The sequence below is a fragment of the Leptonychotes weddellii genome, chromosome 14, assembly GCF_054177405.1.
Source record: "Leptonychotes weddellii isolate Sample4059 chromosome 14, ASM5417740v2, whole genome shotgun sequence".
NCBI lineage: Eukaryota > Metazoa > Chordata > Mammalia > Carnivora > Phocidae > Leptonychotes > Leptonychotes weddellii.
Window position 1 is genome coordinate 60,713,307 of NC_138382.1, and position 25,281 is coordinate 60,738,587.

The 25,281-nt window shown below is 39.8% G+C and overlaps 1 protein-coding gene across 4 annotated transcripts in view; it reads right to left on the reverse strand.

The window, feature by feature from the left end:
* ECPAS (Ecm29 proteasome adaptor and scaffold) overlaps positions 1–25,281 on the reverse strand; it is a 96,506-nt gene that overhangs the window by 25,695 nt on the left and 45,530 nt on the right. For all 4 annotated transcript variants that reach the window (XM_081803364.1, XM_081803365.1, XM_081803363.1 and 1 more), the window contains 16 exons: positions 24,130–24,211; positions 21,302–21,421; positions 18,197–18,282; positions 17,888–17,966; positions 16,035–16,084; positions 15,001–15,067; positions 14,785–14,907; positions 12,637–12,740; positions 12,103–12,226; positions 10,775–10,855; positions 9,206–9,431; positions 8,499–8,590; positions 6,321–6,455; positions 5,391–5,553; positions 4,786–4,958; positions 3,509–3,610 (listed from right to left, as the gene is read on the reverse strand). In XM_081803364.1, coding sequence (XP_081659490.1) covers positions 3,509–3,610; positions 4,786–4,958; positions 5,391–5,553; positions 6,321–6,455; positions 8,499–8,590; positions 9,206–9,431; positions 10,775–10,855; positions 12,103–12,226; positions 12,637–12,740; positions 14,785–14,907; positions 15,001–15,067; positions 16,035–16,084; positions 17,888–17,966; positions 18,197–18,282; positions 21,302–21,421; positions 24,130–24,211 — 1,807 coding nt within the window. The remainder of the gene's footprint in view (positions 1–3,508; positions 3,611–4,785; positions 4,959–5,390; positions 5,554–6,320; positions 6,456–8,498; positions 8,591–9,205; positions 9,432–10,774; positions 10,856–12,102; positions 12,227–12,636; positions 12,741–14,784; positions 14,908–15,000; positions 15,068–16,034; positions 16,085–17,887; positions 17,967–18,196; positions 18,283–21,301; positions 21,422–24,129; positions 24,212–25,281) is intronic.

Consider the following 25,281-nt stretch of genomic DNA (forward strand, 5'->3'; position numbering starts at 1 on the left):
CTTTTGCCTGGATTGCTCTCACCTAACCTGGTGGCTGGGAGGGGAGGCGAGGGGAGGGAATGGAGAATGTGAAAATGCCCTGAAGATCTTTTTCCAAGCCCACGTTGCCCTCTTCACCCTCGGCAGAGAACCACTAAGCAGGGATTTTTAATCTCTGGAGGAAAAGGGTATGGACTGAAGCCATACAGATCTCGGGGCAAATTCTTATCTGTCGCTCACCGGCTACATACACTTATTTAAACTGAGCCTCAACTGCGTTTCTAACGCAGGCGTAACACCATCGCCCAGCTCATCAGGCTGTAGGAGGAAATGAGGGTAACGTACACAAAGCTTCTAGGGGACACCTGGTGGGCAGTAACAGCACAATACACAGCAGCCATTCTAACTTATTAATACCGCCTCTGGGCGCTGTTAAATTACATGGTGTCCGCGAGCTACTCTCCAGTGGTTCCGATAAAGGAGAGAACGCGGTAAAATGGTAAAATCTGGTATATCTGGATAAAACAGTATAGTACAGAAGTACAGAGATCCATGAAGAGCTAGCTAGCTCCAATAGCAAGTTAATAATCCAGACAAGAACAGTTCTTCATGCTATTCTTACAACTGCACTGTAGGTTGAAATTGTTTCAAAAACCAAACTAAGAAAATTCTATATAGTATATACTCAAATTTTTAAAATTTTTTTTTGAGAGAGAGAGAGAGAGCGAGCATGTGCAAGCGAGCAGGGGGGAGGGGCAGAGGGAGAAGGAGAAAGAGAATCTTTTTTGTCTGTTGTTTTTTTTTGGAGAATCTTAAATAGGCTCCACATCCAGCACAGAGCCCGACATGGGGGCTCGATCTCATGACCCTCAGATCATGACCTGAACCAAAATCAAGAGTCAGATGCTTAACCGACTGAGCTGCCGGGTACCCCTCAAATATTTTTAACTTGGTTTAGAAAATTTTGACACATTGGGGCACCTGGGTGGCTCAGTCAGTTAAGTGTCTGACTCCGGCTCGTCACGATCTCAGGGTCCTGGAATTGAGCCCCGTGTTGGGTTCCTTGCTCAGTGGGGAGCCTCCTTTCCCCTCTACCCCTCACCCCCACTTATGCACACACGCTTGCTCTCTTTCTCAAATAAATAAAATCTTTTTTCTTTTTAAAGATTTTATTTATTTATTTGACAGAGACACAGCAAGAGAGGGAACACAAGCAGGGAGAGTGGGAGAGGGAGAAGCAGGCCCCCCGCCAAGCAGGGAAGCCCGATGCGGAACTCGATCCCAGGACCCTGGGATCATGACCTCAGCCGAAGGCAGATGCTTAACGACTGAGCCACCCAGGCGCCCCATAAATAAAATCTTAAAAAAAAAATTTTGACACGTTTCACAAGCATGAAGTATTCAACATGGAATTGGACCTTAGTTCCCTTTGGTCTTTTTCTCTGTTTACTATAAACTGGAAAACAAAGAATTTGGGGACTAAGAAGAGAATGAAGAACAGAGAGTTCCCACGAGGAGTATGGGAATAGTGACCTTGGAGAGAACTCTACCAAGCACAGACCACAGTGCAGCCAGCCATTCCTAAGCTCAATCAACTATGCTCTCATCTCGAATGAGGTGTCAAGTTCTGATGCCAGATGCTTCCTATTCTGAGGAAAAAGAATTTCAGGGCTTCAGTTCCACAGCTTCCCTGGCCAAAAAATTCTTTGGAAATTTTAAACAGAGAAAAGGTATGTAAACACAGAGGATCCTACAGTACGGATTCATTTTACATGCCTGTTTTCAAATGTTTTCCTTTTTTCTTCTTTAAAAATTTATGCCAGAGATGCATTTCTTCTAGTTTTATTTAAATAAATGAAGCTTTGGGGCCCTGCTGGGTGGCTCAGTCAGTTAAGCATCCGACTTGACTTTGGCTCAGGTCATGATCTCAGGGTCATGAGATGGAGCCCCAAGTCAGGCTCCATGCTGAGCGTGGAGCCTGCTTAAGATTCTCTCTCCCTCTCTCTGTCCCTCATCATGTGCACACAACATATGCGTGCTCTCTCTCTATAAAGATAATTAATTAATTAATTTAAAAAGAAATAAGATAAGAAAGCAGACACTATAAGCTTTTCCCCAAGTGGTTACAATGTCAATGACACAAGGGAGAACTTGATGTGTGTATAATTCATTCTCAAAAAATTCACATTAAAAATACTGGATTATGGGGTGCCTAGGTGGCTCAGTTGGTTAAGCGACTGCCTCGGCTAAGGTCATGATCCCGGAGTCCTGGGATCGAGTCCCACATTGGGCTCCCGGCTCGGCGGGGAGCCTGCTTCTCCCTCTGACCCTATCCCCTCTCATGCTGTTTCTCTCTCTCTCTCTCAAATAAATAAATAAATAAAATCTTTAAAAAAAAAAAAAAATACTGGATTATGATTCCAGAGACCTGGATCCTGACACTGGCTCTGTCACTCACTGGCCTTAGTCCTCAACTCCAACCTGCTTCCTGCCTCCCACCCATCCTTCCAGGCCCAGCAGCAACCTTGCCTCCAAAAACCTGCACCAAGTCTCCAGACAGAAGTGCTCAAACCCCCCTTCTGAGTCTACTCTGTGACATGCAAACGTCTCTTCTTTCAGTTACTCTTCCCACATTTACTAAGGTCCTACTACTTCTAATCACACTGCAAGGCACCTATTTCATAATGGGGATCAGGAAAGACTTTGCCTTCAGTCTAGTGAAAAATTAGAAACTGTGATAAATGCTGTGAAGAAAAAGTATGGAGTCAGGAGAGCCCAGTATCTAAGGAATCTACTCTAATTCAGCAGCAACCCAAAAAAGGAAGTATTCGTCTTTCAAAAGCTCAGAGCAAAGAAGACAAAGAGGCTGGTGTACAAAAATGTGAGCAAGTAACGAGAATTAAGCCTAGATGATGGGCCATATCAGGCCATGTTAAGACTTATGACATGGGACTAGCAACTGCCTGCTTATAGGTCTTCCCAACTACATTAGAAATTTATCCAGACGACAGAAGCTTGGCCACCTGCCTGAAGAGCAACTGGAATACCAGCACCCACTTCCCACATGTAGCTGATTGAGTGAGTCTCCCCTTCTACCCACACTGCACTGGGCTTTACTCAAAAACGAAGAGGAAAGTACTTTCCCATGTAGGTGATTTACTCAATGCTATGCCTACCAAAGTGGTAAGCCCAAGGCTGGTACTCAGTAAGTACTTGGTGAATAAATTAATAAAGGTTTAATTTAAAATCTCACAGCATGCCGGGCTGCCTGGGTGGCTCAGTCAGTTAAGCGTCTGCCTTCAGTTCAGGTCATGATCCCAGGGTCCTGGGATCGAGCCCCGTATCCAGCTCCCTGCTCAGCGGGGAGTCTGCTTCTTCTTCTCTCCCTCCCTCTGCCCCTCTCCCTCCCCCCCATACTTTTTCTCTCTAAAACAGATGAAAAAATCTTTAAAAAAAATAAAATCTCACAGCATGCAAAATTCCACGCCTTTTGTTTGATTAACTGACAATCAGATAGCAATATAAATACCTCCACAGAATCCATCAGACCTTGCAAGAGGAGTTTCTGGTGAGGAAAATCTCCATCCCCAACTGGAAAATATCCCAGTGTTTGGATTGCTCGTTCTTTCATCTAGAAAACCAGAGAATTTTGCTTTTTAAAAAAAACCAAAAAAAAACACAACAAAGTACGTAACAGCTTTATCCCAGAACAGTGTTTCCAAAATGAGATGACAGAGAGGGCAGTCTGTCTAAAGCACTTATGCATGCAAGTTTTTTTATAAAGTAGCCACAATTTTACAGAATTATGTGTATAAGACATTGGAGGTAGAAAGACATAAAACTGAGTTCATTAAGGGTCCATGGCTGCAAAAGAAGAAGAAAGCCTTTAACAAGGTTTATTATCCGTCACACTGTTTATAAATATAGATTCTGAGCCCAAAGGACTTAAGATCCAATCATAGCTTAACCATTTTAGCAGCCTTTACAGGTGTGACCCTAGGCAAGTTACTGCACTCTCTGTGACTCCATTTCTTCATATGGGAAAAGAGAGATGACAAGTGCACCTACTTCACTAGACCTTCTGAAGAGTTCCATTAATTAACATGTATGAAGCCCTCAGCACACGCCTGGCACATCACAAGTGCTCAACAGTGGTTGGTGAGCACTAATTAGTTAATTAATAGCTAACAAAACTACACTGCGATATTCTCAGCAAGTTTTAAATGGTACCTAGACCAAGAATAAGACTGCTTATTAAACTGGTAGTAAACTGATTTATCTGCTCATTAAATCATGTTATATTTCAACACTGAGGTACTCTGATCACAAATGTTTTAAAGTTTATGAAAGTGTTTATCTAAAACTAAAAAATGATAAATGTCCTTCTCCTCAGATATTACTCACACTGCTTCCTAACATCCAGACTTCTTAAAACCATTTTCGCTGTCAAAAGTTAAGATTCAGATTTAGTCTAAAATTACAAAAGTGATAACAACTATTTAACACTTTATTACCCACTTTCGCATGACAGAAGAATTACCGGTGCAGCTAGTTCTTTACCCAAATCCTAACAGTTATGGGTCTAAACTGGAACAACTGGGCCAAACGGTGCACGCACAGAGGTCATACACAAATCACCCCTAACTCAAAACTAAATAGTCATCTAGACTTTATCATTCTTTTTTTACATTAAATCCTTCCTCCGGCTGCACTGTCATCTATCCTCATTACAACTGCGTTTTTGCTCACTTATGTATCTATGAATAGAAAGAATTTCAGAAGAAGGGGAAAAAAGGAGAGACTTGCCTTATTTGTTTCTTTACTGGAGGGTATTCTATTCAGTAAGCTTTCTACAAGATGTGATTTGGTGAAGCCAGATCCCTCACTGGGGATTGGGAGGGGACCATTCCTGCCAATTTCCCCGAGGGCTGTGCAGGCAGCAATGGCCAGGAGGGGCGACGTACTGTCCAAAAACGAGCCTGGAAGCACATGAGCCGAGACTGAGAAGAAGACACTACTGCTCTTGGGGTTCGGGGCAAGCAGCAAGGGACTCAAGACTGTCTCAGAGACAGTAAAACAAAATCAAAGTCCACATTTTCTTCTAATTGGTGATTTGTTAACATTCAGTCAGTAATGAAACACCACGGGAACAAGGCAGACAGCACTGTCCTCTTAAAAATGTTTAAGGTTTTTCCCTGTAATGCAACCAACTCTGTCATACAGAAACACATAGGAAGAAACGTACAGAAAAATTAAAGTACTTTCATTGTTATTAAAAGCACAGAACTTATCCACCATCAAGCAAGTTTTGTGAAAAGCCTTGTGCCTTTAAGGTACGATGCTGTAAAAAGAAACTAAAATGCTGTAATAAATTTGAACCCAACTCAAGGCAGCACAAGCAGGTCAAGTACCTATTGTTTCCGTGGCGCTCTGAATGAGTTCCTCTTGTTCCGGCAGGAAATCGGCATCTGTCTCCAGGTCCTGCTGCTCTGCCATTCTCATTTTCTTTTTGGCCAAGTATCTTCCTACCGTGAATCCCAACGCAAGCAAGGATCCGTGCTGTATCTCTGGGCTCTGAACCACACAATAGCTCTGTCACTCTCTCTCACATGCAAGAATGCACTGAAATAACAGTATGCTTAGGAGAGTCATCTCTCCAATAAGACATAAGGCTACAAAGTGATCATTTGAGGTTCTACTGAATGCTAACGAACCTGGAGTTTCCAACACTCAAGAATTCTGAGAAGGTAAGCTGAGTCTTGATTCACTTCGAATAATTCCCTAACCCCACACCCACTCCAAGTCTGGGTGAAGTGACTCTCCTGCAGGCTCCCTGTAGCACCCATACTTTCTTCTAGCTTGGAGCACTTACGTAACTACACTACCATTAATTTTCAAGCATAATTTCTCCCTTCTGCCCTACTGCCAACAAAATACAATGAGCAGATACGATTTCTAATTGCTAAAACCTCTGAACACAAAGTAGAGGTTTGATTATTCGAAAGCACATGTTTCCTGATAGAACAGGCTCAATGACAGGTGGCTCTAGATGGGGAAAGAAAAAGGAACTAAGATTTCCGAGCACCTGGTAGTACGAGGGATCCTCGTGTAATCACTCCCCACTGTATTCCTAGCACCTAAAACAGCGCCAATTAGACACAAGGCACTCACAGTTGTTGAATGGACTGAATGAATCAATGTATTACCTATCTCAATTTTTCTTCACCATCATAAAAGTTCCTTTTAGAAATGAGAACACAAAAACTAAAAACATATCAGATGCTTTTAGAAAGCTCTCCCACCTCCCACAAAAAAGAACAAAGACAAAACTGATAACATACATGATTGTCTTTTGTGGTCTTTATAAGCTGTTCTATCATTGACTTCAACTCATTCCCCGACACTGTAGATACCACCACAGAATAAAACAATGCCGCCAGTTCACGCATCTCTTCTTTACTGCTATTCATCAGACTCTGAGTGGTGTAGAAAAACAAATATATACGTGATATACAATCATCTTCCTACTGACAACATCTGACATTTAAATTTGAAAGAATAAATGATACATTATATCGTTCAATCTATTGGTATCGGTAAGAAAATAACACAATAAACTACATCAAAATAAAAGCTGAATTATATACCAAAATCTTCTGCGCATTTTCATCAAAAATACAAGACATAAAACAGACAGAATTAATACACAGATGATCTGAAACAGAGGTCAACAAATACTTTCTGTAAAGGGCGAACGAGGCTTTGTAGGCCACCTGGTCTATGCGGCAACAGCTCCATTCTTCCACTGTAGGGCAAGAGTAGCCGCAGACAATGGAGAAATGAAGGGGTATCTGTGTTCCAATAAAACTTTATGGACACTATAATTCTCATGTCAGAAAATACTACTCATCTTTTGATTTTTTTTCAACCATTTAAGAACGTGAAAACCACTCTTAGCTTGCAGGCCAAACAAGAAGGAGGCAAGGCAGATTTGGTACATGGACCATACATAGTTTGATGACCCCTGATCTACACGATCAAAAGTCAAAAACTGCGATCATTTTACAATCAGCAAATATTCACAAGGAATAAAAAATCCTTTTTAAATTTGAAGCAATTTCATGAGGTCAGTTTTTCCAGAAAAGCACAAAACTTACACTTCTTGGTATACTACATTCATGCTTTCACCCTAAGAGAGAATCTGCAAATTTTACCATAATTCAAGCTCCAATTTCCAAAAAGAACTGCATTATACAGCCCAAGAGGTATATGAAACTGTATGAGCCATACCTGTACTAAAAAGAACTTTTCGTTGTTTATGTGAAATTCAAATTTAACTGCGAATCTTGTATTTTTTTTTTTTTTAAAGATTTTCATTTATTTATTTGACAGAGAGAGAGACAGCGAGAGAGGGGAACAAAGCAGGGGGAGCGGGAGAGGGAGAAGCAGGCTTCCCGCGGAGCAGGGAGCCCGATGCGGGGCTCGATCCCAGGACCCTGGGATCATGACCTGAGCCGAAGGCAGACGCTTAACGACTGAGCCACTCAGGCGCCCCGAGAATCTTGTATTTTTATTCGCTAAACCTGGCAACACTTTTGGTGTGACCATGAGACAGGAACACTCTCCTACATGGCTGGTGGGAGTGTAAATTGGTACCAGAGGATGTGGACTATCAATAAGAACTGCAAAAGTCTATGTCCTCAATTCCACTTCTGGGGAATCCATCTAAAAAACAGACTTCCTTATATTCAAAATGATGGACTGTTCACTGCAGCAGAGTGGAAGCAACCTAAATGACTATCAGTGAGGTTCTAGAATAAATCACGGCATAGTCATACAATGGAAAAAATGAAGCTGTTAAAGAGGATGTTCCCTCTCTAGTTCTACAGAATACCTCCACATTCTAATGTTAAGTGAAAGAGGTAAGGCACAAAACAGTGTGAGAAGTTAAATAACTTAATAAAATTATACTATATGTTAACTAACTAGAATTTAAATAAACACTTGAAACAATACAACTGTGGAAACTATGTACCTTTTGTGTAAAAGAAGGAAGAAAAATTAAAAATGCTTATTTTTATTTGTGTGTATAGGCATAAATAAACTCTAGAAAGCACACCACAGAGAAATAAGCGATGACCTACATATGTCTGTCAGGTGAGAGAGGAAGGGGCAGGAAGTTGAGAGATTTGGGTAGGTGGGAGAGAGTTACAGAAAGGAGATATTTTACATATATTTTATTTAAGCTACACAAATCTATTTTCTTAACTTTCGAAACAGAAAATACATATATATTTTTTTTACTTATATGATTCTCAATTCTTCTCTCACTCTCACCTAGATGGATTGTTGAGATACACTGATCTACCATGCTTCCCAGGAAGTGTCTGATAAAAAGAGTTTTCAAAACGACCCAAAGGCAGGAAAGGTCATAGGAACACTAGTAAGGAAGACGAAATTATAAGACTAAAGTGTAAAATATACAGAATCAAAGAGAAATATACATGCATAAGATGTACCTTTATCCATTCTGTTTTGTCTACAAATTTGGTAGCCAGTTTTTCTGGATACACGGAGACAGCTTCCAATAGACAGTACATGACTGGCAAACCTAAATAAGAAAGAATTCAGAACCATTTTAGCTTTAAGAAAAGTGATAAACACACAGGGCTCACTAAATTCCTTTAAAGTATAAGCTACTGGGACGCCTGGGTGGCTCAGTCGGTTAAGCGTCTGCCTTCAGCTCAGATCATGATCCCAGGGTCCTGGGATTGAGCCCCACCATCAGGCTCCTAGCTTGGCAGGGAGCCTGCTTCTCCCTCTCCCTGCAGCTCCCCCTGCTTGTGCTCTCTCCCTCTCTCTCTGACAAATAAAGTATAAGGCTACTGCTTTACGAAGCATTCCCCAGTTCTATGAAACAAAAACCAACATAAATACAGTATGTGATCCAAAACAGCAAATTTATAGACTACGTATCTATAAAAAGATGCCCTGTTCTTCGCACCCACTTCCAAAGTAAAAACATTATCTACTGTTAGCATTTCTTTCCGGGAAGAGTAAGAGTGTATCAAGGATGAATCAAGTAAGTTTGGAAAAGAAGCAAAGACTCATGTTCAGTTACAGTAGTGAAGGGAGAAAATAATTTTGCTATAAATTCTCAGCTGAGTTTAAAATGAGATTTCTGCTTAAGTGCCTTAACTTCCTCCTCAGCAGCACGACCTCCTACCTCCAACACCTGCCAACAGCTGCTGAAGCAGGCCGATGTAGATCTGAACAGGGTGGGTTTCTCCACTCTTGGAAGAAGATGATGAGGATGTCGCCTGGCCGCCTGACAGCAAGGTCCGTATGTAGCGTCCAATGGCTGGGGCGTGGTCCTGCATATCAGCCAGACTCTGGGAGGTGGGCACCACTCCCGCACTGTGCGCTAGGCACATGCGCAAGTACAGGACTATCTAAAAGCAGCAGGAAGAAGAATACCAGACAAGCTCCTCAAGAAATCAGTATGGGAGGGAACTCTTCAAAATGACAGTTTCCCATTTTCATTCCCCCACCCCCCCCTTCATAAAGCTGTTCAACAATCCTCACGAAAGCTGGAAAACATGACTCAGTACGTTAACTGAAATTACCATAATGGAGCACAACTTACATAACAAGCTTTTATAAATCCAGAGTGTTTTTAGTGGAGTTTAATGGAGTTAAAATGCAAACTCAACTTTTAAGGTCTAAACTAATAATTACAGGGACGCCTGGGTGGTTCAGCCAGTTAAAGCCTCCGACTCGTGATCTCAGCTCAGGTCATGATCTCATGAGTTGTGAGACAGCCCTGCGACTGGCTCCACGCTCAGCGGGGAGTCTGCTTGAGATTCTCGCCCTCTGCGCCTCCCCCACTCGCATGCTCGCACTCTTGCTCTAATAAATAAATAAATCTTTTTAGAAAAAGTCTAAACAATTACAATAAAAATTGTTATTTTTGAAAGCTGGGGGGGGAGGGGAGAGTGAGCAGAAACCTGGGGCAAATCATCTATTCCTGTGGAACTCCAGTTGTATTTAATCTCCACTAGCATAAGAATTTGAGAAAATGGGTTCAAATCATAAGAGTAGAGACAACACCATAAAAACTTCTGATATAGGGGCGCCTGGGTGGCTCAGGTGGTTAAGCGACTGCCTTCGGCTCAGGTCATGATCCTGGAGTCCCTGGATCAAGTCCCGCATCGGCTCCCTGCTCAGCAGGGAGTCTGCTTCTCCCTCTGACCCTCCCCCCCTCATGCTCTCTCTCTATCTCATTCTCTCTCTCAAATAAATAAATAAAATCTTAAAAAAAAAAAAAAAAACTTCTGATATAAACTGGCTACCCAGGAGTCCTCCTGAAGCTCTTTCTTTGACAGCTAAAATAGGCAGCAATTCCACTGTGGGTATCTTACTCTGAACAAGATTACCTCCATTTAATTAGTGCAAGTCAATGACCTAAACAACAGATAATCCAAACAACCTCAACATAGCACTGGCTTTAAAATTCAAATCTAATTTGCTGTAAAATCACAATAGTAATCAATGCAGAGCACCCAATTCTTCCACAAAGAATCTCACTGAGATAAATATATTTACAGACTCCACTACGAACTGAAATAATACCAATTACCCAACACTGTTTTTCTAATAAACAATCTGGTGAAGGACAATGACATCACAATATGGGTTTATCTAGAACACAAAAAAATTCAGACATCTCTTTGGGTGTGACATTATCTTTTAGAACATTTAGAGAGAGCAAAATGGAAATAGGTCCAAGTCCTACCTCTCCAAAGGCTGCTGGGTTAAATGGAAGGACAGTAGTCCCAGTCATGTACTTAGCTGGAGTTTTCATTCGATGGGAAGCCTAATAAAAATAAGCCAAAAACAAACACAATTACTAAAACATGGAGCACGTGTGCCCTTCCTCAATTCAAAAATAACTGTATTTCTAACTACATTATTGTTTGCTACTGTTTTTTCCTAAATCAAAGCATTTTTCCATCAATCATGCTGATTTGCACATGTCCCTCAAACCCTAAATGATAGGTGTGGTGTCTTTTCTTCTTCCTGTTTTTACTGGCTTATTTAAAAAGAATAAACCTGCTCAGGGCACCTGGGTGGTTCAGTCAGTTGAGCATCTGACTCTTGGTTTCAGCTCAGGTCATGACCTCTGGGTCGCAAAACTGAGCCCTGTGTCAGGCTCTGTGCTCAGCGGGGAGTCTGCTTGAGATTCTCTCTCCCTCTGCCCTTGCCCCTCACATGCGTGCACGCACTCTTTCTCTCAAATAAATAAATAAATCTTAAGAAAGAAAAAAGAAAGAAAGAAAGAAAAGAGAGAAAAGAAAGAAAGAAAAGAAGAAACCTGCTCCAGGCATCTACGAACAGTCACCTCAGGCCACTGCAGGCCAGTTACTTTCATTACTAATGGAGGCAGGAGGAAAAGATGAGCACAAAAACATCTTCTGACCACAAATATGACTGTGCCTCAGAGAAAAAAATCATGACTACTTAGTCCTGACCTCCAACTCCCTTAAGATGTCTGTCTAAATAAAAAGCCAGGACCACCAGCATACTCAAAGAAACACTGACGTAAAAAGTGGGACAGGATCAGGACTGGGGGTCACGACAGCCAATACTCTTGGTCTGATCCACCAGCAGAGAGAACCACACACACACACACAAGGCTTGCAAAAGCAGACGTGATGTTCTCTTATGATCACAATGGAAAAAATCTGAACTGTTCCCTGAAGCATTCTTAAATTTATGGTTTCCAAATAATATCCTTAAAAATACAAAAAAAAAAAAAAAAAAAAGATATTTTTAAGCATGTCATACCAAGGAGAAAATTTTTAAACCCAGCCAAAATGTTGACAAGCATAAAAGGAATTTAAGTAATTCAGATTGGGGCAAAACAGATCAATTTTGAGAGTTACATTTTTCTCTTCATTTTGTATTTTCGTCCTCTCATTATAAATATTAACATTGTTAGAAACCTTACTAATATTCAACATTTAGTGATAACATTTTAAATGTGTCACCTAAAAAAATACATGTTTATTTTCATGATTCATTATATGACCCAAACTAACTATCTGAAGTTAAATGCCATACCTTTTCGTGAATATAATACACCATTTCCGGGAAAGAAGGCATCTGCTTAGAAGCACTTTCTTTTCTGTTTCTACCAGGAAGACACCTTAATACTCGCTGTGCTTCTCCATGAACTTCTTCCCGTCTTACAGAAAGACAAATAGGAATAAAATATAAATTGCAATGATAGAATGATCATGTGATGATTAAGAACAGTCATTTTATTTGACAACGGGGGATCTGAGAAAATGTCTTAAATATATTCTTAGCTATCTAAGCAAAGAGTCATAAAATACATTTTAAGAAACTACTTCTTTTTGGAAATTTCTTGAAATTTGAAGAGTTACGTGGCTTGCATCTTTTAAGTTTACCCACAGAAAAAAAAGAAGATAGGGTATAACTACAGGTCTGTATCATATCAAGGGCCATATTTTTAACTCTTTAATAAACTGCTTCCAAATTCCATAGAGCAACACTGAAAACAATATAAATTTTAGTAATTCTCAAATAATTTAAAATAAACCCAAATTCAAATTAACACCTTTTGAAACTTACGGATCTCCTGCAGCTAGTAAGAGCAAATATCTGGAAGGTATATGATCTGAGGGAAACACCGTGCTAGCAAATTTCACAGCCACCTGTCGAACTTGAACTTCAGGCTATTTAACACATAAATACACGCACACACAAACACATAACAGATTTTAAAAAAAGAAGAAGAAAGAAGAATCCAATTACCAACAGCTCATTCCAGTCAAGATAAGTCATCTTAATTGTAAACAATTAAAAATGAAGGTTTTTTAATAACTATATCTAAGTAAATAAAATGAAGACAAATCATTTGTTGAAAATCTTTAATCAAGTTGTTTAAAAGTCTTTTGGACAGCGGCATCACTTAAAAAGTACTTTTATGAGCTAAAAAAGGACCCTCCAAGTAAAGCAGGAAGACCCACAAAGACCATAGCCAGAGAATGTCCCTGTACACGCACATCCTCCGCCCAACTTTGGGACCACAGTCACTGTGAACAGTTTTCTCGCCGTCATCTCTGCTTCCCCAACCCTCAAACTGTCAGTCACATGAATGAAATTAAGATATTTGGCAGGGAACACAAACAGAGGTTACTTGGAATCTCTATAAATGTGAAGCAAATTCATCTCCAAGTTTTTCAGATCAGCTTTAGTTAAAACTGACTCCGAAGGAGTTTCAACTACATGAATATATTCAATTCACCTAAACAGAATAATGAACAAATCTACGAATACAAAGTTCAATGAGAGAAGCAGCTGAAGAACCTTTATTCTGAAAAGCCTTATTCTCATGTACCTTTCCCCCAGGTCATTCTCCTAGTCACAAACCTAACATAGTGAGATGAGAGTGATATTAAGAAACAGATAATGGTCCTATTCATTCAGGTATTCTTGCTCTTTAAGCATTCCTTGAGCTACAATTCAAGAGCAGTGATACTAAGGACTAGTTCATATGATTTAGCCTAGAGTCTGGTTGCTTTAAATGTAGTCTGAGAAAAGAACACCAACTAGCTTCGGTTTAGTAACATTGCTGCATGATTTGATCTGCATACGTATAACCAGAACCCACATGCATTATACATGCATCATACATCCTTATACGATTACCTAGGGAAAGATTTAAGTGTTCTATTCTAATGAGCTTCCAAATAAGCCCACACTTCTTTGTCCACAATATAGGACTATGAACCATGTACAAGAGCATCCGACAGTGGAACTCAATATACAGTAGTAATGTTCCTGAGTGTACATAATAATCCTGTCACATTTCAATAGAAACCAGATACCTTTCTGAACCTTCAGTAATTCCCTCGATAGCAATGTATTAAATATGCCAGCCAAATTTCAGTAAGACACAATATATATTAATCACACCAATACTTTTTGACATCATTCCCTCTTCTAATCTCCCTCTTTCTACTCCTAGAAATGGAGGACAAAGAACTGACTATACCAAGTCCATATTATTTTATATTGTATACTATATATTACATATACATATGTGTATATATAGATACTCAAAATTTCCTATAAAATCCCATGACAGCCAAATAAAGAGGACTAGAAGGAAGAAGACTATGTATGATAGTACTGGCTTACTTCCTATAGACTCGATTTTAAGGTATAAAATTTGTCTTTCTTTCCTTCTGCTTTTCCCCCAGTGTTGGCTATAGAACTCCATCCCAAAGGACTGTAGTGTTCAGCTACCAAGTAAGACAAAAGACTTCCAACTTGGAGGACACGACATCAAGAACAGTTTCCCAACATGAAAGGCTTTAAACATAAAACCTCTGAGAATATCACCACTCCTTCTCCCCTAAAATCAGATTCCCATCATGAAGAATTAAAAATCAATCAGAAATCACAGTCCTGGGCCGCCTGGGTGGCTCAGTTGTTAAGCACCTACCTTCGGCTCAGGTCACGATCCCAGCGTCCTGGGATCAAGTCCCACATCGGGCTCCCTGCTCAGCAGCAGGGAGTCTGCTTTTCCCTCTGCCCTCCCTCTGCCGCTCTCTCAAATAAATAAAATCTTTAAAAATAATAAATCACAGTCCAAGTGAAAGCAAATATTCTTCTTAATTGTCAAGATCATTAAGGAAAAAAAGCAATTCCAATTCTGTTCTTAAAAATGTACACTGTATCACCAATCATCGCAGTTCACATAGCTGGACCCACCTTTATTAAGTACGAAGCCACAAGTGCCTCCATGAGAGTTCGCTGTGCTCCCTCCAAAGTACTATAAGCTCCCACCATCATAGACAGTGCTTCTTGAATAGCAAGCCGAGTCTCAGGCTCTTCCTATAAATATAATAAAAATAGCGTTTCCCTCCCTGCTGGGTTTCCAGGTCAGCATCCAAGCGGAAAGCATAAACTTGCTGGGTGTTTCCCTACCTTGCAAAGGGCTTCAAAAAGCTGCTGCACAAGAGCTATATCCTTGGTGAATAAATGGGGCATTCGACTGTAAGAGAATAGAAGACCATTATTACGATCATCAATTTCCATGAGGTTAGAAGAAAATGTAACTCAACACAAATTTTCCTGAAATGCATTTTCATCTCTAAACATAATGTCGGCATCATGAGATTACCTCGCCAAAGAGCCGAATATTGTTAAAAGTAAATATTTAGTTCTTCAACTGTCTAATATAAGTAACCCATGATTAAAATACATACTATCCAGATAGAGCCTTTATAAGATTCCATGCATTCAGTTAACATTTCTGATTTTAACACAAGAAAAACAGACAATTAAGACCAAACTGCTACTTCAACTAAAGGCTATCGTGTAAGTGCTGTATCAGGTGACTGAGGGTAGCTTTCCTCTGAGCCCCAAGGATCCTTTCCCTGCACAGACAGAAGAGCAAGACCCAGTCCACACAGGCCAGTAGGGGCCCTGAGCCACGCTGGCAGCACCACATGGTGCCACAGTCTCCCTGCTCTGAAATACAGGGAAGGAAGAGGAAACCAGGAGGAAGTGGAAGGAGGAAATCATACCATAAGCAGAAGAAAAAAAATCCACCTCTGGAAACGGGCCACCCAGAATCATAATATACCACTATCAGGAAAGAGAGTCAAGAGCTAAACCTTGATGACTGTGGTTATAAAGACTAGTGGTAAGCAGCCACAAGAACACTTAAGGTCAATCAAATGTCTCCAGGGTGCAAGAAAAAGTAACCCGTTAAGACACAGTCCAGTTCAAAATCTCATTTCAAGACTACCATTTAATATGGAAACGTATCTATCTTCAAATGGAATGTCTCACATCATTTTCCCTCTACAAGGAAAACATTCCTAAACAACCCATGGCCATTAAATACATTTCCTTTCAAAATCACAACCAATTTATTCTCCATCCATTATTAAATGCCACATAATTTGTCTTAGTTTACCAACAGGGTATCTCTCACTGAAGAAGAGTTTACTCACCTGGAGAGTTTTCCAACAGCTGAATATGCCATTGACAGTAGCTTAGGGTCCTTGAAATTAAGAAAAAAAAAAAAAAGAACAAAAAACAGACAAAACAAAAAATACAGTAAACGGCAAAACCTTTTTGCTGCAATTACATGCATTATTTTACTCCTTGTTAAACCTGGTCTCACTCTGCCTAACTACATGATATTAGCATCTAACAAAACAAACAAACAAAAAAAAGTCCAAACCCAGAATCATCACACTACTAAAAGGAAAAACAAAACAAAACTTTGCATCCCCAACTCACTCCAAAAGGAAAATACAGAGGCCATATATGAAAGGGTTCTCTCAGCTGGTGCTAAGTTCAGGATATTTTCAACACTATGTACCCTGCAAACACCAACGCACTGGGAAAACAGCTTAACTTATCAGAAAATTCACCACTGGTCGCACAGACTAGGATCCTCCATCTCTCCCCCCAAAACTGCAGTAAACTGGGGAACGATTACCTAAAACTCTGCATGATAATAAAGAGCTTCCCCTCATATCTTCCATTATAAAAAATGAAAGGGATCATAGTCATCAAGTGAGTGAGGTTGCCCTCCTCAGACAGACAGAATTTTATATTGTTTTATGAAAACCAATAGTCTGATTACTCAGAAAAAAAGGAACACCTCTGTGAGTTGAAGTTTATACAATTAACATAGGACTCACTCTTCCACACCTTGATGGACACACTTACAGATTCATCTGTTGGGAAGTTCTGCAGGTACCTCCAGGAGGTACAGAGATTAGGGACCTATGGTTTATCTGGCCTCTCGAATTTATTTTTAAATATACAGATTCTCCCTAAAAGCCCAAAAGCATTTTTATTTCTACCAACCATCCCAAGCATCAGACTATGTATGCCATTAAAAAAACTCTGAAAGGTTCCCTAGGCCTCAAAAACCTTGCAAGCACTATTCAGTAAAGGACAGGAGAGCCAGGCCTACCACTGCTCCCAAAGGAACTGTACAGGAATGAACAGCTTTTCCCTAATAATAATACCTACTAAAGGGCATTCGATGTGCTGAACAATTTTTGTGTATAATCTCATTTAATCTTCACAATAATCCAACGAAGAGGTATTATTTTCATTTTTCTAATAAAGAACAGAGCTCCAAAGAATTTAAGCAACTCATCAAAGAACAAAACTAGGATTCAAACTCAATTTTAACTCCAACTGGCAGAATGTTAATTACTATACAACTGCAAACATGCATTCATGTTTAGTTAAGACTTAGGAAAATAATGCTAACTAGAGTTCTTGAAATATTACTTTCTTTAACAAATTCACCTGAACTAATGAAGATGGTAAGAGTGACACAGCAAGGACAAAGGGGATTCCAAAGAATCCTCATCCCACTTAGCTTAAGGAATCAAAAACTTACTGAATGCATGTTTTTACAGAATTTTGAACTGGTAAAAACTCAGCCCTTAAGAATTAACACTATTTCTAAATATAAGCAAATCCAAATAAACATCCATATGGAAACAAATCATAAAATAAAATTTAATGCTTTCCATTCCATTTTTGCACAGTGCCTAAAAGCAGAATAAAATGCAGTTGCTTTAAAAGATGTTATTTAAAGAAGCAATAAGACCCCTCGAAATTCGTACTGTATTTTTAACACTTAATTCCAAAAACAAAAAAGCAAAAGATGGCAGTAATTTCTGAAATTCACACCACTTCAAGTAAAAAGATTAAGAAATGATGGAACAATAGCAAACTGTAACTAACTAAACAAACATGCAGACCAGAAAGATTGGTAACAGAAAATACTTTAAAATATAAAATGTTAACAGTGTTTAAAAGACAAGTCACTTACTTCTTTATATTCATTGATTAGCTTGGTGAGGCCATTCAAAAGCATTGGACCTAATGGCTTAATCTTGATTTCTGGACAACTTTAAAAAAATAGCACACATACACAAAAGCAAGATAAGAATCTCATTATTAGCGTATCTTTTCAGATGATGACTTAAAATAATTAGAGACACAACTGAAATAACCTATTAAAACCTAAAATTTTTTTAAGATGAGCAAACATGGTTTCTTTCTGGGTAAGAAAGAAATACTTGAATCATTTGATCACTCCAACAGCTTGAAATTTTACAAATAGTTCAAAAAAACTTACGTTATACAAATGTGATGCACAAACTGCAGGGATAATGTTCTCAATTTTGAATTTGTATTTGTACCAAAAAGTCCATCATATACCACCTATGAAAAAGAGACAATGTCAAGAACACCAATTAATAATAGCAATTTGCTATTCTCAGATATTAGTCAGGATTCAACAGCAGATGTTGTGCACTACCCCTTGTTATTCAAACACAGTTCTTTTTAATACAGATAATCATCTTAGCTGACCAACTTAGGAAGCCGTCAGTAACTCCAATCAGGAGTCTGTGGAATAACGAACACAGTGGTTGATCTTGACAGTCTGCAAAACTTGTGGATCTACCACCAGAAAGCAACAGAGTTCACAGTGGGCCCTCAGTCTGCCACTCCACATCACACAGGGGACGTGAGCAGATAAAGCCACTCTGGTCCCTTAATTATATGTAGTCAGTCATTCCAAACAAACTGTAATAAAAGCTTCATGGAAAATGTCAAGATTAAAGCATTCATTCTACAAACGTAGAATACAGGTACTCCATGTATGGTGTAGTCATGCCTAGGTGGCAACAGATCACACAGGTGAGTCCTGTACAGCATCTAGAAGGTTCAGACATTAGACAGCAATGTCAAAGAAATCTAAATTCCTCAAATTCCCACTTTCTATGGGATGGATAGTCTTACACTTAGAAAAAAAAAAAAATCTCCTCACATTGGTTCCTAAAATGACTAGCAGTATTCTGATCTTACTTAACAAGGGCATGTGACTGAACAGGACTGAGCTCTGCTGGGTAACCATCACTAGCCAGGTACTGTGAGACACAAAGAAACAAGCATTGCTCCCAAGGCACTCAATCTGCTTGAGGGATCAAAATGTACATACATTAAAAATGATACAGGACAATATATAATCACATGCTACCTTATTTGGAAAAGACTTGTAGAAAATTTATCTGATAATGCTAAATTATACAGAATAATATGGTAAGATAAAAGAAGCAAAAGAATCAGAATACTAATGTTTTATCAGAAAAAATAAAATTCACTGTGCACATATTATACGCGAAGAATTATGCTGGGTACTTTCATACGTTCAAAATCAGGGTGAGGTACTATGTGCCTCCTTAAAGCCACTGGTATCAGGAAAGAAGAGGCTCATCTGAATGATGCCCTGAAGGATTTCTATGATTGACAGGTGGAGAAGAGAGGGGGTAGGGCCAATTATGTAGGAGAACAGTAATGCAATCATTAAAAATGGGACTAGAAAGAAGAATGTGTGTGAGGGACAGTGAGTTTGTCTTTGAATACACCAAGTTAAAGCCAGATTTATTTAGAAAACATATAAATAACTACAAATAAAGTACACACAGGATGTCTATGAATATTCTGTCACAAAATTCTAGCTGCTGGTGGCGCCTGGGTGGCTCAGTCGTTAAGCGTCTGCCTTCGGCTCAGGTCATGATCCCAGAGTCCTGGGATCGAGCCCTACATCGGGCTCCCTGCTCCGCGGGAAGCCTGCTTCTCCCTCTCCCACTCCCCCTGCTTGTGTTCTCTCTCTCGCTGTGTATCTCTCTCTGTCAAATAAACAAAATCTTTAAAAAAATTAAAAAAAAAAATTCTAGCTGCTTCTTATGCAATGTAGCGTTACTACAACCAAAGTTTCTGAACCAAAATTATCAAGACACTATCCAGGAAACAGTGCTTGCAAACACCAATTATGAAAAAGAATGACAGAAGCTCTGGGATAATTTTACATTTATGAGACACAGAGAATACTTTAAAGTCATCAAATATTAGAGTGCCAGATAGGGGGAATAAAAGTTTTATCATCGACGGGGAGGAAGTAGCTACTTCAACAAAATAAGCCTTAAGAGGGAGAGATGCTAAGACTGAAGTCTAGGCCCTCCATACAGTGAGCACGATGGCAAGTGTTCTCACTTTGGGACTGAAAAACGAGAGCAGCAGGAAGTGGGAACATTACAGATGGGAGGCGACACACTGGAGGGAATCCTGAAACAGGAGTAGATGTTGACCAGGCTAAAGGGGGAACGGGGCGGGGGGGGGGGGCTCTGGCTGGCAGAGGGAACATCATGAGCGGAGACACGGAGCCATGAAAACAGCGTCTTTAAAGAGGAACAATCTTCTGTTGGAGCATAAGGTACAGGGCAAGGGGGTGGTGAGACAGGAGACCAGAAGAGAGAAAACTGCTAACCTGTCAGCAGATAACTCGGAACGTGGTAACTGAATGAGTACTAGCCACTGTGCTCTCAATTTTCTATGACCCCATTCAGTCTTTAAAACCTTGCTACGAGTAAGCTGCTGTTATTACACCCATTTTACAGATTCAAAAAAGAATTTCTTAAGAAAAACAGAAAAAAAAAAAAAGAAAAGAAAGAAAGAAAAACAGAAAAAACCCTGAGGCTTATTTAGGATCTACAGCAAATAACTGATGACAAAATTTTACTCCAATCTATCTGCTACCTGAGCTGAGCTGGTCACCACTTGGGCAAAAAAGGTAGGAGCTTTTGCAGAGGGACTCGTGTCCTGTACCAACAGAGTACAAGGATTTCCAACTGCAACAAAAACTCTGGTGGCAACAGAGAAAATAGGCTGACTGTCTTTCAGATGAGAGGAAGGGAAACAAGCTAGATTACTGTGATGGCCAAAGTGAGAAGGCACAGTCCCCATTAACACCAGCATTAGCTGGAGGGAGATGAAGCTATTAAGGAGGCAGAATCAAGAGAATATGGCCACTGCTGTTACGCAGGGGTTCAGTTAAGGATGACGCTTGATAACTGAATTTTTCCACTTAACTGACCACCAGAAACTTGGTTGCCTAAGACAAACATTTTTGGAGAAAAGCCGCCCAGAAAAGCACTAGTTTGAAAGGACAGTCACCATACATTTGAGTGTTAACTATATACAGTATGTACTCTATAACAAAAAATTTTTAACCATGTCTGCAGCTAAACCTGAGATAGAAAAAAAAAAGATGGAATCTCATTAGACTTGTTACGTACATCAACATACCTCCCGAATATGCGTTAATGCAGTTCTTTCTGTAATTAGACAGACATAAAAGTTGTAAACAGGCCATTTTTCTCTGGAAAGAATGAATTACCTGGATGTTAGCTGGGAACGTTTCTGCAGCTTGTCTAGAACGAAGGAGATGGGGGACAATCTTTAACTTAACCCTTGTACTGACGGGGTCCCTCTTCAGCTCTGGTTTCAGAACTGCTCCCTGTTAAAAATATGTTTAATTATAACTCAGCAGTTCAAAATTACTATTCACTGAAAACAGTCATGAGACATCATAAAATCAGTGGTCTCTCAATCTTTTGTTTCAAGATTCCTTTACACTCTTACAAACTACTGAACACTCCAAAGAGCTTTTGCTATACTGGAATACCTATCAATATTTGCTAAATTAGAAATTAAAACTGAGAAATTTTTAAATATTCATTTAAAATTATAATAATAAATCCATTATACATTTTCATAAATAACATATTTTTAAGAAGATTAACTATATTTTCCCAAACAAAAAACTGTACTGAGTGGCACTGTTTCACGTTTTCTCTAAGTATCTTAATTGTCCACCTTGACAGAAGAGAGTTGGATTCTTTTATCTTCTGCCTTCAATCTGTTCTGGTATGTTGTTCTGGTTAAATTACATTAAAAAAAAAAACAACAACTGGCACTGGGTGTGGCCAAAAGAACAAAACAAAACCCAGTTTCATAAAGATATGTGTTTGGAAAAGTGGGGATGATTTCAGCCTTTTCAGGTAATTCCAGATATTCTTTGATACTACAGCAAAACTTAATAAACAATAGTTTCTTAAAGGCTAGTTACAATTTGGATTTGAAACCTTATCACTGAACTTTTGTATACTCTGTTATACTAAATTCCACTGATCTGTGTTGCCCACTGAATGGCCCCCTTACCCTCGTAATGCTTCTGTAACATCACTGGCCATTTGGAAAGTACTGGCTCATGAGTTAAGCAAACATTTCATTATAAAACATTTTTTTAAATCACATGTTATTATCACCACCAATCTAGTCAGAAAAATCTGTAGGTACTGACAAAATGTCAGGCTCGCGGTGATGGATACAAGTTTCCCTAAATTGTAATTTTTGCTTGAAAGTCCAACTTTTACCACTGCCAATAAACCTCGCGAATTGTTTTTCTTGAAGCCTCATTTCTTCATTTTAGAGAACATATCTGCCAAATACCATCTCGATATCCAGTTTCCCAGTCTACAGGTAAAATAATTTTTACTGCTTCATCAAAGATATTTTTTCCTATTTTTTTATTTATTTATTTTAGAGAGAGGGAGAGAGAAAGTATGCATGAGGAGGAGGCGCAGCGAGAGAGGGAGAGAGAATCTGAAGCAGACTCCACACTGAGCACGGAGCCTGACACGGGGCTCAATCCCACGACCCTGAGATCACGACCCAAGCAGAAACCAAGTGTCAGCTGCTCAACTGAACCACCCAGGCACCTCATCAAAGATATTCTTAAGTAAAGCTGGGTTTTATTCTCTCTCTTTTTTTTTTTTACCATGAGTGCTGACAGTTAAGAACACAATAACTACTAGTACTATTTAGGGACACAGTTTTGGTTCGTGCTAGGCCCCCAGCAGTTACACCCACCACTGTCAGCACACCGTCAGTGCAAACATGAACACGATCAAAAAAAATCTCCCTATGACCCGACAGGGGTGAAGAAGCACTGATCTAATCCAACCCTTTCACTTTCTCCACGAAGAATATGAGGCCAAGAAAAGCCCCGTGATTAGCTATTCGTTACCAATAGCTCATTACATCCACGGCCCAACTGGACACCCACCCAAGAAAAATGGACTGTATTTCACTCTCTTCCCCAGTTCATTTGTGTGCAGCCATTCAGGACTAGAACCCAAGGGGGAGGCTCCCAATTCCCAATTCATTGTTCTTTCTGCCACATCACACTCAATTTAATCTAATTGGAAATAGTATGATTGGGGGGGGGGATTATGATTTTTAAAACAACTATTTATGGTTTAAAAAGCAAGCAAGCAAATAATCCTTGTATGTCTGGATTTGAACTTGAGAACACTTTTAAACACAGTGAACTGAACAGAATTTAGCTTATTAAGCAAACACCTTACTTGGAGGCTTCAGAAGAACCCATCCATGGTCCTAGATTTTAGACCAGAGGTCAACAAATGAGCCAATGGGCCAAATCTGGCCCACCATCTTTCTTGATAAAGCCTATGAGTTAAGAATAGTGCTTATGTTTTCAAATGATTTTTTAAAAATCAAAAGACTAGTACTTCAGAATATGTGAATATTATATGAAACTCAAATTTCAGTAGCCATGAAGTTACATTGGCATCCAGCCATGCTCCTTCGTGTGTTGCCTACAACTGCTTTCATGTTAGGGCAGAGTTGAATAGTTGTTGCCCCACAACCACATGGCCAGCAAAGCCTAAAAAACTGACAGAAAAAGTGTGCGGATCCCTAATCCAGAGATTGTATCATCATTATTTAAGTATAGGAATTGAAACGACCAGCTCAAATAAACTAAGTTACCAGGAAATCTTAATCCACCCAGACAACATGGCTTAAAACTAGTATTTCCTCCAGGATAAATTCAGCTTAAGTCAAAATAACTAGGAGAGGGGCGCCTGGGTGGCTCGGTCGTTAAGCGTCTGCCTTCGGCTCAGGTCATGATCCCAGGGTCCTGGGATCAAGCCCCGCATCGGGCTCCCTGCTCCGTGGGAAGCCTGCTTCTCCCTCTCCCACTCCCCCTGCTTGTGTTCCCTCTCTCTGTCTCTGTCAAAAAAAATAAATAAAAATCTAAAAAAAAAAAAAAAAAAACTAGGAGAAAAAGTTCAAATATATGGAGCTCATGTCAACCAAATGCTTTTTATGATGATGTCAGAATAAACCAAAACAACCTACCTCTTTTGTCTTCAGTGGTATATCTCCAAGGTATACCTTGTACATCTTATTAATGATGGCAGGATTATTCCAGTCAATCAAGCTACAGAAGGTTTCAACACAGCTTGTTAAAATTATTTTTTTGGTCCCACTTCAATGATTTCAAAAAATACATAGCCCCAATATTCGTTACCAAAGGAAAATGTCAGAAATACACAAATGAACTGAGCAACTGACTTGTAAAAGAGAAGGAAAGGGATTAATTTAGATCAACGTTAATTTCTAAACAGAAATCCAGGAAGTCACTTGTCCCACCCTGATTCAATAGCTCATTACATCCACGGCCCAAATGGACATCCACACAAGAAAAATGGACTGTATTTCACTCTCAAGGCCAACGCCACGGAGCAGTTCCAACAGAGCAGAGCTATAGTACACTTGTTCAAAGAGAACTGAGGCAAGCATCATTCTTCTGCTGAACTACCTGGAAACCCAAAAGTGATAAGGAAAGTGACCCAAAAATAAAAAAATTATCCGTTAAAGCCCCAACCCTAAGAAGCTGGCAGCCCCTCCCATTTCTCTTATATTGTGTTACCAGGACCCCCAGCCTCCCGCTCTTCCTTCTCTGCCAGCACATATTTGCAGCTTCATCACCTAATCCTAATAGCAGGCATGCTGCCATTAGTCCCTGACTTGCTCCTACTCGGGCCCCACTGTCAGGTGAATGAGAATACAACACTGTATCCTACAACACCCACCCCCTACAGCAGCCCCTCCCAGTCATGTTACAAACCTAGCGGTACTGCAATCCTGTGTTTCACTTCATCAGTGAGATTTAACCGTACTATCTTCTCTCTGCCTTTTGACATTGGTTCTGCTTCCAAGCTATGTTCTAATCTGTGCAAACACAATTTCTTATGCTGCTCTGACAGGTTTTCTAATCCGTCTCTTCTTTCACAGTTCATCCATCTGCCTCTTCCTCTGATAGCCACAATTCCACAATACCTCCATCCTCGAAGATGTTCCACCATTCCATTTTAGTTTTTATTCACCTACACTCTCCTCAGATGACTGCTACTAATCCTCAAGCCCCACCTTTGTCTCCCTTCTATAAATACATCAGGTGTACAGATTTTTGACAACATGTACACACTTTAGTAAAGCTTAATGGTA